This window comes from Euphorbia lathyris, chromosome 5, assembly GCF_963576675.1.
Source record: "Euphorbia lathyris chromosome 5, ddEupLath1.1, whole genome shotgun sequence".
NCBI classification, from domain to species: domain Eukaryota; kingdom Viridiplantae; phylum Streptophyta; class Magnoliopsida; order Malpighiales; family Euphorbiaceae; genus Euphorbia; species Euphorbia lathyris.
The window spans coordinates 92,555,635-92,573,255 of record NC_088914.1 but is presented as its reverse complement, the minus strand read 5'-3'; the positions used below and the strand labels follow the sequence as shown (position 1 = coordinate 92,573,255).

The 17,621-nt window shown below is 36.1% G+C and overlaps 2 protein-coding genes across 2 annotated transcripts; both read right to left on the bottom strand.

Moving 5' to 3' along the window:
• Positions 1 to 8,380: 8,380 nt before the first annotated feature.
• LOC136229840 (disease resistance-like protein DSC1) lies at positions 8,381 to 13,201 on the bottom strand. The gene is made up of 6 exons (XM_066018722.1): positions 12,114 to 13,201; positions 11,414 to 12,036; positions 11,190 to 11,315; positions 10,105 to 10,364; positions 9,901 to 9,997; positions 8,381 to 8,856 (listed from the first exon to the last, which is right to left on the bottom strand). Exons 1-3 carry the CDS (start codon positions 12,924 to 12,926, stop codon positions 11,243 to 11,245), a joined length of 1,509 nt encoding a protein of 502 aa, XP_065874794.1. The 5' UTR covers positions 12,927 to 13,201; the 3' UTR covers positions 8,381 to 8,856; positions 9,901 to 9,997; positions 10,105 to 10,364; positions 11,190 to 11,242.
• LOC136229841 (disease resistance protein RPP2A-like) lies at positions 13,201 to 17,465 on the bottom strand. Its single transcript, XM_066018723.1, has 4 exons — positions 16,939 to 17,465; positions 14,376 to 15,448; positions 14,004 to 14,276; positions 13,201 to 13,918 (listed from the first exon to the last, which is right to left on the bottom strand). Exons 2-4 carry the CDS (start codon positions 14,823 to 14,825, stop codon positions 13,523 to 13,525), a joined length of 1,119 nt encoding a protein of 372 aa, XP_065874795.1. The 5' UTR covers positions 14,826 to 15,448; positions 16,939 to 17,465; the 3' UTR covers positions 13,201 to 13,522.
• Between the last annotated feature and the right edge of the window lie 156 nt (positions 17,466 to 17,621).

The following is a 17,621-nucleotide window of genomic DNA, read 5'->3' as shown; positions in this document are numbered from 1 at the left end:
GGGCCTTAAGAATTCCGTAAAGATTGCGCAGTTTCGCTTGGCTAACTCCTCACCATAAGCTTTTAACGAACCAAGAGAGATTTTGTAGACACCTGGTTTCTACGGATCTTTGCTCTCGTTGTGTGCTTGGTTGTGAGAATATAACTCACACGCTCCGTGACTGTTAGCAGAATGGGGATGTATGGCGATACCTTGTTTCGACTCGCCTGATGTCTATCTTCTTTGCAAAATCGGATCTAGACTGGTTTTTGTGGTGCCTCTGGGACAAGGAGCTAAACTTGATTAATAATTGGAAAATTACTTTTATCACTTGCTGCTGGCTCTTGTGGCGGTGACGTAATTATTTGTGTTTAATAGAAAAGAGGAAATCCCCTCGAACTTTTTGTTGGTAATCCATTCGATTGTTAGTCATTTTCAGGCGGCATGGAATAACTCGGGGGAAGGCAATTGTGGGCCTTCTCATGTTGAGACTAATGTTCATTGGGTGAGACCTCCTGTGGGGTGGCTTAAACTTAATACCGATGGCTCGAGAATGAGTGACAGATCCATTTCGGGTAGCGGAGTCATTCGTGACAGTCATGGGGATTGGGTGGCTGGATTCGGTCATAATATTAGTAAAAGGCCCTCCTATGATGCGGAGCTTTGGGGTTCTTCTATGGTATCTCTCTTGCTTCAAATAAGGGCTACCATTTGATTGAGATTGAATCGGATAATTCTGAGATTGCGGAGGCTCTTAATGGAGATGGTGTTGCTGGTTGTATTGGTCAGCATCTATTTAAAGGTATTAAGCATCTTATCAGGAACTTTGAGTGTGTTCGGATTCGTCATGTTTTCCGGGAGCAGAATCGGGTTGCTGATTGTTTGGCTGGTATGGCTTATGATTTTGACTTCGGAGTCTCTATTCTTTCTTCCCCGCATTGGAGGTTCGAAAGCTGCTGTTAGATGACCTTTTGGGTGTTAGCTTTCCGAGGATGATTCTGCCTTAGTCATTTTTTGTATTTTTTCTTTTCATGTTTACAAAAAAAAAAAAAGCACTTCCTAGACGACTTTTATTTCAAATTTTATGTTTTCCTAAAATATATGTCTATAGTTAATTGTTTTTTCTTCTCATGTGAACTGAATTCAATTACATTCGGCACATTCTTCTTATTTTGAAACAAGTAATTTTTAAAGTCTATACGTCAAGAAAAGTTTTTTTTGGAAAAACATGTGGTATAATGTTACTATCATCTGAATCTTAATAAACTTAAATATAATGTACCATCATTAATTAATTATTTATTTATATATTTTTTAGTTACCGAAAAAAATTAATTGTATAATATGAGAAATATAATATACAAAATAAAAATTATTTTATAAATTAATAACCATGTTACGGTAATAACTTTTCAGGTTTTAAAGATATACTGGTTCAAAAAAAGGTTTCAAAGATATTAATTTATAAAATTTTTACTATAATTAGATTTAGATGAATAACCCTTTGTTTGGATGGGGTTCACGAAGAGTTACTTAAGGGAGGTAAGATAAAAGTTAGAGTTGAAAAAATTATACATGATTCAATACGACATAAAATTAATATGTAATTTTAATGTTTGAGTTTAACTTAGTAGGTAAAGCATCATTTTTAACATGAAATTTGACTCGTAAATTTTTAGGTTAGGTTAGGATTGACTTGCAAACCCGAAAATGCACGAATATTTAAAAGTATTGTTATATTCTCTCATATTTTTACAAGTCACATTTATTAATAAACATAATAAAATTACATTTATTATTTGCAAATGCAACTTCGACCTCTTATATTGTTGTAAACACATTACAATTTACATGACCCTCCAACATAATATTAGCAAACTTTTATGTTGAAATACAATTTCCAATAGTTTTTTATTCTGACAAGAATAAATTAATTAAGGAAATTAGATCTCAAAAACTATTCAAAATCAAAGTAATTAAATTAAAATTGATTTAAGCTAACTTTGTTTGTTAAATGTCTTAGTACATAAGCTTTAGAGCAATGAAAATGAAAAATGCCTTATAATACATAAAGGGTGTTGTTATACCCAGCCTCAAATTCCCACCCCTAGCCCCGTGAAATGACGAAAATGCTCTTTCAGGGGTTGGGGATGGAAAAATGCTATTTTCTTTTGCCTTCCGGACACGCGGGCGTGTGGCTATCACGCCTCACCGTGTGGTCGGACGTGATAGCCACACACCTCACTTTGTGGTCGGGCGTGTGGCTGTCACGCCCAACCACACGGTGAGGCGTGTGGCTATCACGCCCGACCACACGGTGAGGCGTGATAGCCACACATCCGACCACGCGGTGAGGCGTGATAGCCACACGCCCGCGTGTCAGGAAGGCAAAAAAAATAGGCATGTTATTTCAATTAAACCCGTAAATACATGTAAACAATATACAATTTTAATTAAAACCTGTAAATACCATATAATTTTAATTAAAACCCATAACAATAATATAGTTCATGAATAAACATTAACTAAAATTAATAAAAATAAATTAACAAAATAAAAATTTAGTTAAACTAAATTAAACAAAATAAAAAATTTACAACTAAACTTAACTAAAATTAACAAATTAAAATTTACAACATAAAAATTTATTTAAACTAAATTAAACAAGCTAAAAATAACAAAAATTTAATTAAATTAAACTAAATTAAAAAAATAAATAAAGAATTGCCCATACACCACACGGGCGTATGGGCATCACGCCGTCACCATTGTGAGGGTGTGAGGATATCACGCCGCACCACAGGTGACAGCGTATGAATATCACGCCGTCGCCTGTGGTGAGGCGTGAGACTATATATCACGCAGTCACATGTGGTGCGGCATGATGTTCATACGCCGCACCAGAGGTGACGGCGTGATCTCCACACGCCTTATGTCCCGATTTTGAATAACAGCAAAATCCGATGAAAAAAATGTCCAAAAAACATCAAAATCAAACGAAAATACATATCATAAGGTCCATTTCCTTTGCCGCCCCTCCGCCGATCTATGTTTTCGTTGATAAATTAGTCTGGATTAGATTAAAGAGAATTTAGGTTGTTTGAGAGGATTTGAGAATTCTGAAAATTGTTTAAAGGATATTTCGGTCATTTCATGGAGCTAGAGGTGGGAATTCAAGGCTGAGTACAGTAATGGAATCAGTCAGCTCTTTATTAATGACGATGCCATTTTTTAAGCACCAAGGTAGCTCATGGTCAAAGTGGCATGATCTCACGTTCGATTCATGAAAGTTAGAAAATTGTAAAATTATGTAGGATTCAATATTAATTCCTCTCCTATTTCTTTAATAAAAATAACACCAACTATTTTAGAAATAACAAAAACAAAAGAATAAGTCTTAATTAGGGGCAAATTATTAGAAGCACCGAGTTCTCTATGTCAAATAGAGGATCTTCCATACATATTTTGACACGTGTAACATGGATCCACGCATTTTATAAGAGGTCCCACTATTTTAATTATTACGTGGGATCATAATACACGTGTCCAAATGTGAATTGAGGGTCCTCCAAGTGACATGAAAGATCCGATGCTTAATATAAGAATTCAAAGAACTGAATGTATCAAAACTAAATTAATCTAGTTATGAGTCAGTTTTGTAATTTATCCCTATAAAATTTCCTTAAGCGTTTTCTTTGCCTAATAGTTGCCCGTTTTAAATCAAAACATTCACTACTTCTTTCTCTCGACCCCTCTTGACAATAAAAAAATTTACTATGTAGTTCTATTTCAATTTCAATCAAACCTTTTAGTAAAATTCTCATTGAAATGATAATATGGACCGTATAAATTAGAGGTGCACATGGTCGGTTTAACAGTTTATTTTTTTTTTGGTTTACGTTTAACAGTTTATTAATTAAAGTTAATTTGATCGGTTAATCATTTGATCGGTTTTTAAAAACATTAGCTATACACACTAGTCCTTTAAATTCAGTTAACCACTAATTGGTTAACTAATTGTTGTGATCAGTTAACATTTTATTTCGGTTTTTAAACATTAGTAAATAAAAATAATAGCAATAAAAATTCTTTTTTTTTTTTGAATGGGAAGGTGGGTCAATGACGAGTTAAAGATATTTACGACGTTGTGTCTATGTTGACTATGGACTGGAGACTAAAGGAGATGAAAAAGAGAAAATGATATATTAAGCCTTAAATATTTATTTGGAACTTAAATTTTAATTTAAAGGTCTTATTTTTTATTAAGAATAAATAAGAAAAGATAACAACAACTAAAAACCACAAATGTCAAAAAAAAAAAAAAGTTATCACGTGATTATCATGTTATATGATTTACAATGTACTCCACGTGAATATATATAACGAAAAGGTAACAAAAATGATAATTGATACGAGCAGGGACAGATTCAGGGGTATGGAGGCTTAAGCACCCACTAATCGGTAGAAAACAACAAAATTTGATGCGGACATCTTTTCAACAAATTCCAAGTCCAGGTTAGGGAAGTAGCAAGGTAACAAATTTCGTCAGGTATGTGGGGAAAGTGACTCAGAAGAGGAGGAAGACACACTTAAAGTTCTAGTATATATTTTTCTTTTAAGTGTATCTACCTGGGTGGATCTCTTAGACGGATCTTCTTTAATGGATCTCCTTTGATGGATCTCTTCAGCGGACCTCCTTTGAAGGATCTCTTCGATGGATCTCTCCGATGGATCTACGTTGACGGATCTCTCTGATGGATCTCCTTTGACGGATCTCCTTTGAAGGATCTCTTCGATGGATCTCTTCGACGGATCTCCTTTGATGGATCTCTCTGATGGATCTCCTTTGACGGATCTCCTTTGATGGATCTCCTTTGACGGATCGCCCTCGACGGATCTCATCAATGGATCTCTTCGACGAATCTACTCTACGGATCTCTTCGGTGTGTCTACGTTGATGTATCTCCTTCAGGTATCTAGTTGAGCGGACCTACTTCGACATATCTACATTGGCGTATCTACTCATCGACGTATCTACTTCCATTATCTACCTGAGTGGATCTACCTTGGCATATCTATTCATTGTATTTCTGTCGATGTATATCTACTTCGACGGATTATTGTATCTACTTCGACCCAGATTGGCGGATCTCACTCTACATTGAATCCTGGCAGATCATATTCAGATATGGGCAATACGAACAATATGCGCACCTAATGGCGTATACCGGCTGAATAACTGAGGCGGGTCCTAGAGATTACTTCCTTTACAAGGAGTGAACTTTCCTTCCTTGTTTAAGGAAGGATAGTTGCAAGTTTTCCTTCCTTAAACAAGGAAGAATATATATTCTGCCTATTTAAGTTTTCTTTTCTTCATCACTCACTAGAACCGGCAGATCCTAGGCACATCGGATCCTTGACACATCCTGGCGGATCCTAAGAGGGGCACTAGAGTGGCGGATCACTGGGGCTTACGAGAGGCGGATCCTCAAGCTATTCCTGGGCGGATCGTCAGGTTTACTTCCTCCCAAAGGAATTCACCAACAACCCTGACACTCCGTACCTGTACCTTATACTGATTGTCGGGGCGTATTACCCTTTTTTATCCTTTTGTTGATAACCTTATTGTAACCCTAATAGGGGTAGTCCTTGTCCTTTTGTTATCTTTAGGGGGATGTATTTAAACCCCCATTTTGTAAGGATTGAGCAACTTTTTATCAATCAAATTATATCTTCTCTTTGAGAGTGTTTTTAGGGTTCATCCCTCTTAACAATGGGGATTTCTAATTCCTTCAAGTTTAGCTTGTAAATCTGGGGGTTTCACGGCTCCTTCAAGTTGAGCTTGAGAATATCTTTGGTAGTTTACGATTGAAAACTATCGCCCGTTACCCGATCTGTATCAAAATTTATATAGAAACTGTATACGAAACTTTAATATTTTTATACGGTCCGGCTAACCTATGCCTTATGGCATAGGTTAAGGTATAATTAATACCTCTTAATATTTAGTTTTTCTAGGTAATCATATACTATTAATAAAGGTAAAAAATATAATTAAGTCCTTGAATTTTACCTGTTTTAAGAATCAATCCCCTAATTAATTATTTTTTCCATATTGAGCATTTGATTATTGATTTTGTTATGTATTTGGTCCTTATTTAAATTTTCCGTCGAGTTTAGGAGTTGAAAAGATCGATTTGACGATTCTAATATTGAAAATCACAAACCGACTCTAATTTCGTTTTAGTTTTTAATTTTTATCTCTCCTAGTCAAGGAACTCTTATTTTTATTTGTTCATGTCAACAAGCCGAATCACCCTAACGATGTATGCAGTCCAAACTCGACGAAAAAGTTAAATAAGCGACCAATCCATAATAGAATCAATGATTAAGGGTTCAATGTGGAAAAATAAATGGTCAGAAGCTTAATCCTTAAAACAGCCAAAGTTGAGGGACTTAATTATGCTTTTTGCCATTAATAAAACATAATTAATATTTTCACATAAAAATAATAAGCACTTACTCATTTGGTAATTTTGCAGAAAGTTGTATTATCTCAAAGGTAATTTTGTCCTAAAATTTTCAGTTCCATGCAATAGGATGGAGGAGGAAGAGCGTGTAAGTGAAAGAAATAGAAAATAGAGTGACTGTTATGAAAAAAATAAACTCGGCTTTTAATGGAGTTTGGAAAGCGTATATGCATTAATTTTTTTTTTTTGTAAACGTTAAGCCCATATTGGTGATATTTTGTACGTGAGGTCTAAATTGGTACTTCCCCAAAAACCTTAGGCCTGTTTTGGTACCTTATCCCTATTATTTATCCACCTTACAATTAATATTTTTACATAAAAATAATACTCCCTCCATTCCATTATATAAGTCATTCTAGGGTATTTCACACAAATTAAGAAATATATTGGTTAACTAAAAAAAATTCTCTCTCATGTCACTATTGGGCAATAAGCATTGGAATATTAGAAAACACATGTACCAATATAAAAAATAATTCTCTCTCATATCACTATTGGACAATAAGCATTGGAATCTTAGAATGACTTATATTTAGGGAAAAAACCAATTTGCTAGAATGACCTATATAATGGAATGGATGGAGTATCAAAATCCTAAATCCTAACTAAATCGGATAATTTAACCTGTTCCGTAACAAATATGATATTGAACAACTTTAATTACATACCTTTTACAATATTTACATCTAAATCTCCATTCATCTAATGCTAATTGCAAGGTGGGAATTATAAAAATTTGGATAAATAATTTACAAATTTATGACGGAGAAGAAGAAAAATGGCTAAAAAAAGTTCAAGGACTATTATATATATTTACAACTAAAAAGGAAGTTATATTAATTATTTACCGCCCTAAAAAGCAATTAATGCATTAAAGTAAAAGTAAATAAACATGTGCCTTATGGCACAGGTTAGATTATCCGATTTTTATATAAAAACATTCAAAAATTATCAATTTAGCATTCATACACAGCTATCTCTATTTCTCTCTCTGTTTCTGTACAAAAGTTTGAAGTTTAACACTTGAAGAAATCTGTTCTAACAGTTTCCGAACACAACTAATATATCGAAAAAAAAGTTGGGTAAATTACACCTTTGACCCTTGAATTTTGTAATTACTTTCATTGTAGTTCTTGAACTTCAGAACCGAATATGACTCCTGAACTTTATACTTTACTAACATCATAGTTTTTTTCTAACATTGACCACGTTAAAATGACCAATTATGATCTCAAAATGAAAAAAAAAAAAAACTAAGAACTAAAGTTGTTTAGATCTATATTTCCCGTGGAACTACCGTTTTTTATTTTTCAACTCACAATTATTAGATATTTCTCTCTATCTCTCTCTAAACAACGCTTAAATAAACTCAAAACCAAAAGATCAATAATTAAAGTTGCTCAGAATATCATTTGTACAAGTTCTATTATGAAAAGTTACCAGCTATTGGATGGTCCGTTATGTTAGTAAAGTATAAAGTTCAGAAGCTATAGGTTCGGTTTTGAAGTTCAGCATCATAAGCGCAATTCACCCAAAAAGAAAGATCATTATTTCTAGTTCTCGAAACCCAATAGATAACAACTAAGAAGGCCAATCTTCTAACTGAAGCTTTAACAGAAAACACAACTTGTATCTTGTATCAATAGTGCAGTTCCATTTTGCTATTCTAGCTTTTATAGACACGTGGCATTAAAGAGCTAAACAGACAATAAAACTGTGCCCAATGATGTAGAAATAGAAAAGGCTTAATACATCATTTGCCATCTGAACTTGTCCAAAATTGTTGATTGGCCCTCTGAACTTTCAAACTGTCTTGATAGCTCCCTGAACTTGCATAAAATGTGCAATTAACCCTCTAAACTTGCGTAAAATGTAATGAATTAATCATTCGGTTGTAAAAAAGTAAGTCAAATGCGGAAAATATGTTACACGTGCCTTAGAATGTTATTACATACTTCACAAAATAGATTAAAACATGTTAAAAAAGAATTTCTTACTTATTCAACTATAAAACATTTTCTTCTCTAATATTATAATCGCATACCCCGATCTTGGTCGTTTTACTTTTTTAAGATGCGTGCAATAGTACAGTTCCATTTTGCTATTCTAGCTTTTATAGACATGGGGCATTAAAGAGCTAACCAGACAATAAAACTGTGCCCAATGATGTAGAAATAGAAAACTTTCCCCAGTTACCAATCTAGGGGGCTTGAAGATCCACTGTTCGTCGGAAAACTCAAATTGAAACTTTGAATGGAGCTTTAATTTTTCTGTTTGAAGATCCACTGTTCGTCGGAAAACTCAAATTGAAACTTTGAATGGAGCTTTAATTTTTCTGTAAAAACACCTACAAAATATCGGTTGACCACTCTGTTAGTGAATTCTGGATCCGTCCTTTGTCAATGCAATCCACGGTTTCAGATATTAATATGAAGTTGACCTTTGACTATTAGCTTAAACTTTTAGTTCAAACAGTTCCATGACACACAGAATCTAGTATTCCTGAACAGCCAAGCATTTGCAGTAATTTAGGATCAGAGAGATTCCAAACAGAATTGTCTCAAACATCAGCCACTTTGGCTTTCCTTGGAATGTCAGAATCCTCAATAGAAATATTAGGAAACAAATCTGTAAGGCTAATCCCGGAAACTGATATGGCCCGAAGTCTGAGATTGAGTTATGGATCTATTGTTTACTAGACTCCAATCTAAATCGGGTCTCTTATTCTTCGATCTTGTGCCTTTGGAACCTATGTTGCTAATAGATGAGGATCATTGAGAGAACCTCAGATTCCTGTAAAGTTTTTGTGGAAAGGAACTTAACTTCTCTCCCTTCAAACTTCATTATATAAAGAAATAAAAATACAACCGCCTGCCGAATAACTAACTGAAGTTACAACAGTGCTTAGAACTAAAACACACCAAAATAAATAAGACTTATTTCAATTTCTTGGGTCTATAGAAACCCATGGATCGTACCAGAAAGAAAACTTAGCAGCATTCCCAATCTGATATCTTAGAAAAGGCTTGAAATCAAATTCAATTTTGTGTATCTACCTCCAGCTCCAATCAGCATCAAATGGGCGAAGGATACCCCAAAACTGAGTTGTTTCAGCTTATTTTGAGAGACATAAGTGACCTCAATCTTTTCATAAGTCATTACTAGAGGAAATTTGCTATCTTTCTTTGTATGTTATCTTCTTACAAAAAAAATAAAGATGTATGAAAGAGGGAGAAAATCATTAAAAAGAAAGCTCTTTTTATTGTTTACAAACTCATCCCGGTACGGTATCCAGGAAAACTATCAGACAAACAACAGGATATTCATTATTACCAATTATCAAGTTCGGACACAAGGAATTGCAGAGAAGAACCAGTCTTGAAGAACTTACAGTTTTTTAAAACTGTTCCTGAACTTAGCAGTCTTCGTACGCTCTCTTATTCATCGAACTCAATTCGTCTAGCTTTCGGTTCCTATATTTTGTCCACCTGTTAGGCAACAGAAAGGAAATTGAGCGAATTGTTTCGGTTATTGTTTGTATCAAATGATGGAAAAACAGGCTAGTAAATGGCAACAGATATAACAGAATGCTTACTTGCTTAGTTCCTCAGTGAACGGTGGATTTTGAAGCGAAAATGTTATGTCTCCGTCACTCTCCTTTGTTAACACATAAGGAAAACCAAACTGGAACCTGTTTTGATGTCTGGATGTCGTAGCAGAAATGACTGCTAGCTCATCTGATAACGAGCCCTGGTTAGTCCAGCAGTTCTGTAAGTGAATTCTGGATCCATCCGCCACTGCGGTCCACAAAACCTGGTCTTCCTTATTCTGGTTCAATGAAAAAGACTTCACCAGCTGCCAAGCATTTGCAATAATTTAGGGTCTGGGAGATTCCAAATAGAATTTCCCCAAACATCAGCCACTTTGGCTTTCCTTGGAAAGTCAGAATCATCAATAGAAGGAATAATGGACAAATTTAGCCGTATGATTATTGAGGAGAGCGGATTTAGTCTCCACGTACAAAAAATTTCAATTTTAACATTTACCATGATTTCAAGCCTCATTAATAGAATATGAGTTTTTTCATTAGCAGAAGATGTGCAATTTCATGCCTTATTGGGTGGCCAGAACAGTGGATGTTGTAGAGTGGCCAAAACATGAAATGCCAGATGTAAGAAAAACCCATATTCTGTTAATGATGCTTGAAATTGCCCTGTCTAAAATTGCACTATTTTATACGTGAAGGCTAAATCCACTCTCCCCCAATAACAATAACGCAAATTTGTACCTTATCTCTCAATTGAAATACTAGAAAACCAATTTGTAAGGCTAATCCCGGAAAACCATAGATCATACCAGAAGAAAAAAAAAAGACTTAGCACTACTCCCAATCAGATATCTTAGAAAAGGCTTGAAATCAAATTTAAATTTGTGCAACTAATATCAAATGGGCAAAGGATTCCCCCAAAACTGAGTTGTTTCAGTTTATTTTGAGAGACCCAAGTGACTTCCAATCTTTTCATTAGTCATTACTAGAAGAAATTTGCTATCTTTCTTTGTATTGTTATCTGCTTAAAAGATCTATGAAATAGGGAAAATCAGAAAAAGAAAAGCTCATTTGATTGTTCAAAAAATCATCCAGGAAAATTATCAGACAAACAGGATATTCATCATCATTACCAATTATCAAGCTCGGACACAAGGAATTGCAGAGAGTAAAACTGCTCCTGAAGTTAGCAGTCTTCATATGCTCTCTTATTCATTAAACTCATTTCGTGTAACTTTTCCCTCCTATAGTATAACCACCTGTCAGGAACCAGAAAGGGAATGGAGCCAATTGTTTCATTTATTGTGTCTGTATCAAGTGATGGAAGAATTGGTAAAAGATAAAGAAGAATGCTTACTGGTCAAGTTCCTCAGTATCAGGTGGGTCGTCACATGAGAATGTTAATTCTCCATCGCTCTCCTTTGTTAACGTTTCAGAAGAACTAAAGTCGAACCTGTTTTGATGTCTGGATGTTGCAGAAGAAACCATTGCTAGCTCATCTGATAGCGAGCCACGGTTGTTAGGCTGCAGGCAAAGCAAGTGGATGCCACACATTTTGACATCAACTCCGAACCCCATGTCAAGTGAAAACTCGACTTCATCCCCTTGTTCCGTTTCATCCTTAAATCGCCACCCTGTATCGACTCGATCAGCATCATTCTTGTGATTGTCGAACATCCAGTAGCACATCCAACTCATATCTTGCTCAACATCACTTGAAAAGAAGGTGACTAATGGATTATATGCCCATTGAAACATTTTGGTTCTGTTAGTGATTGTGATGTAGGGTGCACAGTTGTATACGTCACAGTTTCCTTTCCATGCGTAGACACCAAATGTAATAACTCCGGTGATGGTTGAACTCGGATCGAGTTGAGGAACATTCAAGGACACAGTATCACCTTCATTTTGATGGCTGAACCATGTTGGAATTTGACTGCCTGGTAAGAAAATGCTGTACATACCCATCTCGGAAACAGCCTGCGCAGAACGTCATCATAAGGAAAGAAAGAAAAAGGCAGAAACAGAGAACAGAAAGGAAAGGAATCAATTAATACCTGTGGAGGACACTTCTTATCCGCCTTTGCATGATTGTCTATCTTACGCACTGAAAAATTTCTAATCCAGTCAGAGACTGAGCTTCCAAGAAGTTTTTCAGCAATTTTAACTTCTAATGGTTCCGTGTTGAAATAGCCTTCCATATTTGTTAAATTTACACAACCCTCGAGGTCTAAGTTTGAATCTCCGTCGAAGTTCCTTAGATCAATGCTTTCCAATGATGAACAGTATTCAGCATTTATGTTCTGAACACTTGAAGGTAGCAGCGGTATAGATCGAAGCATTCTACAGTCACTCAAGTGAAGCAGTTTAAGTTTTGGCAGACTGCATATACTAGTCGGTAACCTTGTGAACTTGTTTCCACATAATTTCAAGTCTCTCAAGAAAGAAAATCCATCAAGAGCATTGGGAATCACACCATCCATTATGTTACAGTAGCTGAGATCCAACTTTTTTAGAGAATATGGTAAAATTTTGCTAATATCTGAACTGTTTCCACGTGAAAAGATAAGAGGACATTCGCGCAAACTCAAATGTTTGAGCCTTTTAATTTTTCTGATGCTCTCAGGCAGAGAATTTACACCAATTTCATCAAGAATAAGAGCAACCAAGGATTCCATATTCCCTAGTTCCTGCGGCAATTCCTTGAGTTTTGAGCAGCCTGACATGTTAAGTCTTTGAAGTGATCTTAGCCCGAAAATGTTGCTAGGGAAGTTCTCTAGATTGTTGCAGTCTTGCAAGTTCCAGGAAAGAAGGGAATCAAAATATCCAGTAGACTCGGGCAAGTTCTCAAGTTTCAAGCAGCCTGACATATCAAACTTCTCAAGCGACTTTAGATTGCCAATACTTTCTGGAAGACTCTTAAGGTTCTCAGAGTTTCTTAAATTCAAGGAAATGAGGCTAGTCAAAAATCCAAATGATTCGGGCAATACCTCGAGTTTTGAGCAGCGAGACAAGTTTAGATCCTGAAGTAATTTTAGCTCACCGATGCTTCCCGGAAGTGAAACACTGCCACATCCATAAGATGTCGGTGGCGGAGATGCGTATGTTGAGATGGATGTGTGGTCACACGAGAAAGGACCGGGTGCGTAATGAAATAATTAGGACAAAAGTAGGGGTCACATCTATTGAGAATAAAATGAGAGAAAACCGACTAAGGTGGTTTGGCCATGTGAGACGTAGAGCGCTTGATGCGCCGGTTAGGAGAACCGAAGAGTGGCAAAGGGATGCAGTGGTGAGGGGTAGGGGAAGACCTAAGCAAACTTGGAGGAGGGTGATCGAAAGTGATATGAGTTTATTGGGAATTGAGGAAAATATGGTAGTGGATAGGACGGAGTGGAGGGAGCGAATCTGTGTCGCTGACACGACTTGATTTTCACGGTTTTATATGATGGTTGCCGACCCCGAATCATTTCGGGACTAAGGCTTTGTTGTTGTTGTTGTTGTTGCTGCTGCTTCCCGGAAGATGCCCAAGTTTCTCACAGTTTTCCAAAGACAAAAATGTTAGGTGAGTTAGGTTTCCAATCGAGTTGGGGAGCTCTTCAAGTTTGGAGCAGCCTGACATATCAAGTCGTTCAAGTGCTTTTAGTCCACCTATACTTCCTGGAAGATTCTTAAGGCTCTTGCAATCTTGAAAATTCAAGAAGAGAAGATTAGAAAGAAGTCCAACTGTGTCACCAATATTTTCCAATCTAGTGCAATCTTTTAGCATCAGCTTCTCGAGACTTTGGCAGCCCTCAAAATCAGGGATTCCAACAAGCTCGTGAGAGTGGTTGAGGTTAAGGAATTTCAGTTTTGTTGCCGACTGCAAAATAGTAAAACACTTGAAATGTTAGTTTCTCTATCTACGCAAGTTACTATCAGAAAAATTAAATGTTACTGCGATATACCTGTCCTGATTCGATAAACTGTTTTAGGCTGCTGTGTCGCATATCAAGAGCAATCAGATTTTTGAGACTGAGATCTGAAGGCATATATTCCGAAGGAAATTCCCGCCAGCACAACCACCTTAACTTGGTAGAGATATGATCGTAACTTCCTTTTAGGCCAACATAGTTAAGCTGAAGCAGCCTTAGCATTTTCATCTTCTTGAAACTCTTGGTCATCCATGTGTGTTTTAATCCTGGCTCGTTCAAAACAAGGCCTTCTACTGCAGTTGTACCCTGTAAAATGATATTAGTCAGTCTAAATGGTAAGCGTATCGATGAAGGGAAATGATAATTAGTAACATAAATCAGAAGCTCTAGCAATCATTCTATTACCATTTTATCTGTTAAAACATCTACTACATCTTCATAATCCCATAATCTACTACGCTCCCCGGGATCTATGGCATTCTCTTGGCGGACGATCCCTCTTCCCATTTCTCGAAGCAAATTGTGCATCACCAACTTATCATTAGAGCCAACTTTGACAAGACATCTCCGCATAAGGGTACTGATGCCCTGAACTGGGAAGAAACCACATCCATCTAGTATCTTCAGCACATACTCCTTATCGTACCCGATGAAGAAACATACAATGTCAAGAAATATAAGTTGTTCAGTTTCGTTAAGAGAATCATAACTTATTCGAAGTTTGCTTTGAATATCATCATTGGCAATCACTTTGAGCTTTTCCAATCTGCTATTCCACACTGCAAGACTTTGGCCGCATAAAGAAGAACCCAAAACTTCAAGAGCTAAAGGAATTCCCCCACAATAGTACACCATCTTCGTTGCAGAAGTAATATAACCTTCAACCGGGTAAACTTAGGAGACGAAGAGAATCATTGTTATCCATTTTATCAACCTCATACTGATAATAAAACTCAGATGGAGTTAGGAAGTCTTTCATTCTTGTAGTTATGATTACTCTACTTCCTGGAAAAAACCAATCACAGTTTCCGAGAATTTTATGTATATGATCAAGTTCATCAACATCATCTAGTACAAGAAGAACCTTGATGAGACGTAGTTTTCCGACAATCAAATTCAGTCCTATTGCAGGTGTTTCTATCCTTTCATGCTTTGTCCCAGATATCTCAAACAGAAGTTGCCTTTGCAAGTGAACAATACCTTTGGAACTCGATACTTCTCGAATATTTTCAAGGAAACAACTTCTTACAAACTTATGGTGGATTGAATTGTAAACTTCTTTTGCTATTGTAGACTTGCCAATGCCTCCCATTCCATACAGACCAACTATTTGTACATCTTCTGACTCATTCATTAATGAAATTACTTCTTTAGCTCGAGATTCTATGCCAACTGGGTGCATTGCAACATTGAGCATTGTTGGGTTTACTCGTCTTGTTATCACTTCAACAATATGACTGATATTTTTTGCCTCATGCCTACAAGTACGATGAAAATGTAATTATTTTAACAAGAGGGAAAGAATAAAATTGACTACTTTGATGACAATTGAGAAACAAATTCTCCGAACCAGAGTTGAGAAAGATTTTAACAAGTTCCGAGCTGATGGGAAGGCAATCAAAGAGGTGTCTGAAAGAGACAGGTGTAGATGGTGTGCTTTCAGGTGATTCTCTGCTTCAGAATCCAGTTATTTTTGCTGGTTTCCGGACAGCTGAATGGGCTGTTGGAAATGTTAGAGAAGGGAATCTGGACCAGGTGGATTTATTGGTGGAATATCTGAAACTTTCTGAAAAATTCCCAGTTCCTCCGGAGAATGATTCGTGATCATGTGTCAATACAAGTCCTTTTTCTTTTGTAATAAAACTGACTGTCCACTTGTTAACAATAAGCTTGATGTACTTATTTAAATCCCAATAAATAAAAAGTTCTAAAATATAAGACTCTACTAGTGTATTCAGTCAAAGTAAGAGAGGTTTAAATTATTTACCCAAAGCTAGAGAAATGATTGAATAGAGAACAAACAGAACTCAAAGCTAGTCAACTACTATAATTCATATCTGAAGAACAACAGTACAGTGAATTGTTTTCTCCAATCCTTTGTTAACTTCTTATCCCTTAAAAAATGTTATATACCATGTAATACACTAAGAATACATGGGATACCATGTAGATAAAGAGACTATGTTGATATATTTTACTTAAGAGCAATACACATATATATACACATAGTTTGTTAGACTTATAGTAAACAACGGTCTCATTCATCCCAAAGGTGAGAATTGCCTCACATATACAAGAAGACACTCTCTAATCTCATGCTGAAAACCATCCAGAGCATGAAACAAATATCCATGACTTGGTAAATAAAGGCTAACTCACCAAGAGTCATATAGTTCCATAGTTTAGCAATGTGGGAAATCTAACATAGACAGAACCATTACAATACAATCTAATCTCACGCCCAGAACCAAATATCCATGGGTATTGAATACAAGACCTGGTAAATAAAGACTAACTCTGGAGGAGTCATATAATTCCATAGTTCAGCATCAAGTTGTGGGAAATCTAACATAGACAGGACCATTACAATACACTCTAATCTCACGCCGAGAACCAAATATCCATGGGTATTGAATACAAGACCTGGTAAGTAAATAAAGGCTAACTCTCGAGGAGTCATATAGTTCCATAGTTTAGCATCAAGTTGTGGGAAATCTAACATAGCCAAAACCATCTAGAGCGTGAATTAAGCCTTCCTGGCGACTCAACATTGAATATAAGCCCTAACTCACCCCCAAAAGACATAGCTACCTAATTAAGTAATTAATGTGGATAGCTAACCGTTATGAGCCATGGAAATTCATTATCTATAATTTTGTTCAAGCATGAACTATGGAATTATATGACTCAACGAGATTAGATAGATCAACAAAATCTAAAAGGACAAGATTAAAGGTAACCTACTTACCCGTCTAAATGATGGGATAGATCAAGCCCCTTCAAGTAAGAAACCTCTTGCAAAGCATCTTTCCATTCCTTGATCCTCTCCTTCTTGAAATGTTTCTGATGCTCAACAAATGCCAATCCATAGCTTCCTTTGACCTCTTCAACATCGGATGGATCAACATCATAAAAGATCGCCCAAACATGATCAGGCTTCTTACATTTTAAAATTTGAACAAGTTCATCCAAACAGCAACGGGAGGATGCATAGTCTTTGCACAGAAGGATTAGTGCTAATCTCGATTCTTTGATTCCTTTCAAGCATACTTCTCCGATTTCCCCGTAGTATTCCAGCTTTTCCTCGTCAAAGAAAGTGTTGATTCGACTCCGGCATAGAGCAGCAAAGAGATGGCCGCTGAAGCCTTTTCTTATGTCATTCCCTCCGAAACTCAAGAACACGTCATGATTCCACCGTGAAGAAGCCATGGAATCAATGATTGAGCAGATTGGTTAGTTATGGATAAATAGAAATAGATTCTGCTTTGCGATGGATTAGGAGTGTTTTCAGTTGACTGATCATCTTCAACTTCTCTGTCAACTTGAAAGTTTAAAGAAAGGATAATACCCGTTTCACTCCCTAAATTAAGATTTCAAAATCAATTAGGATATTAAACTATTAAAATCACCAATCAAGTCCCTAAATTAACC

What these genes read in the sequence shown, in the direction of transcription:
- LOC136229841 (XM_066018723.1), bottom strand. Translation starts at nt 14,825, where the DNA reads ATGGTGTACTATTGTGGGGGAATTCCTTTAGCTCTTGAAGTTTTGGGT. An exon ending in ATGTTTTAACAGATAAAATG is followed by an intron (nt 14,277 to 14,375) that starts GTAATAGAATGA and finishes ATCATTTTACAG; the next exon opens with GGTACAACTGCAGTAGAAGG. An exon ending in AGTTTATCGAATCAGGACAG is followed by an intron (nt 13,919 to 14,003) that starts GTATATCGCAGT and finishes ACTATTTTGCAG; the next exon opens with TCGGCAACAAAACTGAAATT.
- LOC136229840 (XM_066018722.1), bottom strand. Translation starts at nt 12,926, where the DNA reads ATGTCAGGCTGCTTGAAACTTGAGAACTTGCCCGAGTCTACTGGATAT. An exon ending in ATAAGAAGTGTCCTCCACAG is followed by an intron (nt 12,037 to 12,113) that starts GTATTAATTGAT and finishes CGTTCTGCGCAG; the next exon opens with GCTGTTTCCGAGATGGGTAT. An exon ending in GATACTGAGGAACTTGACCA is followed by an intron (nt 11,316 to 11,413) that starts GTAAGCATTCTT and finishes GGTTCCTGACAG; the next exon opens with GTGGTTATACTATAGGAGGG.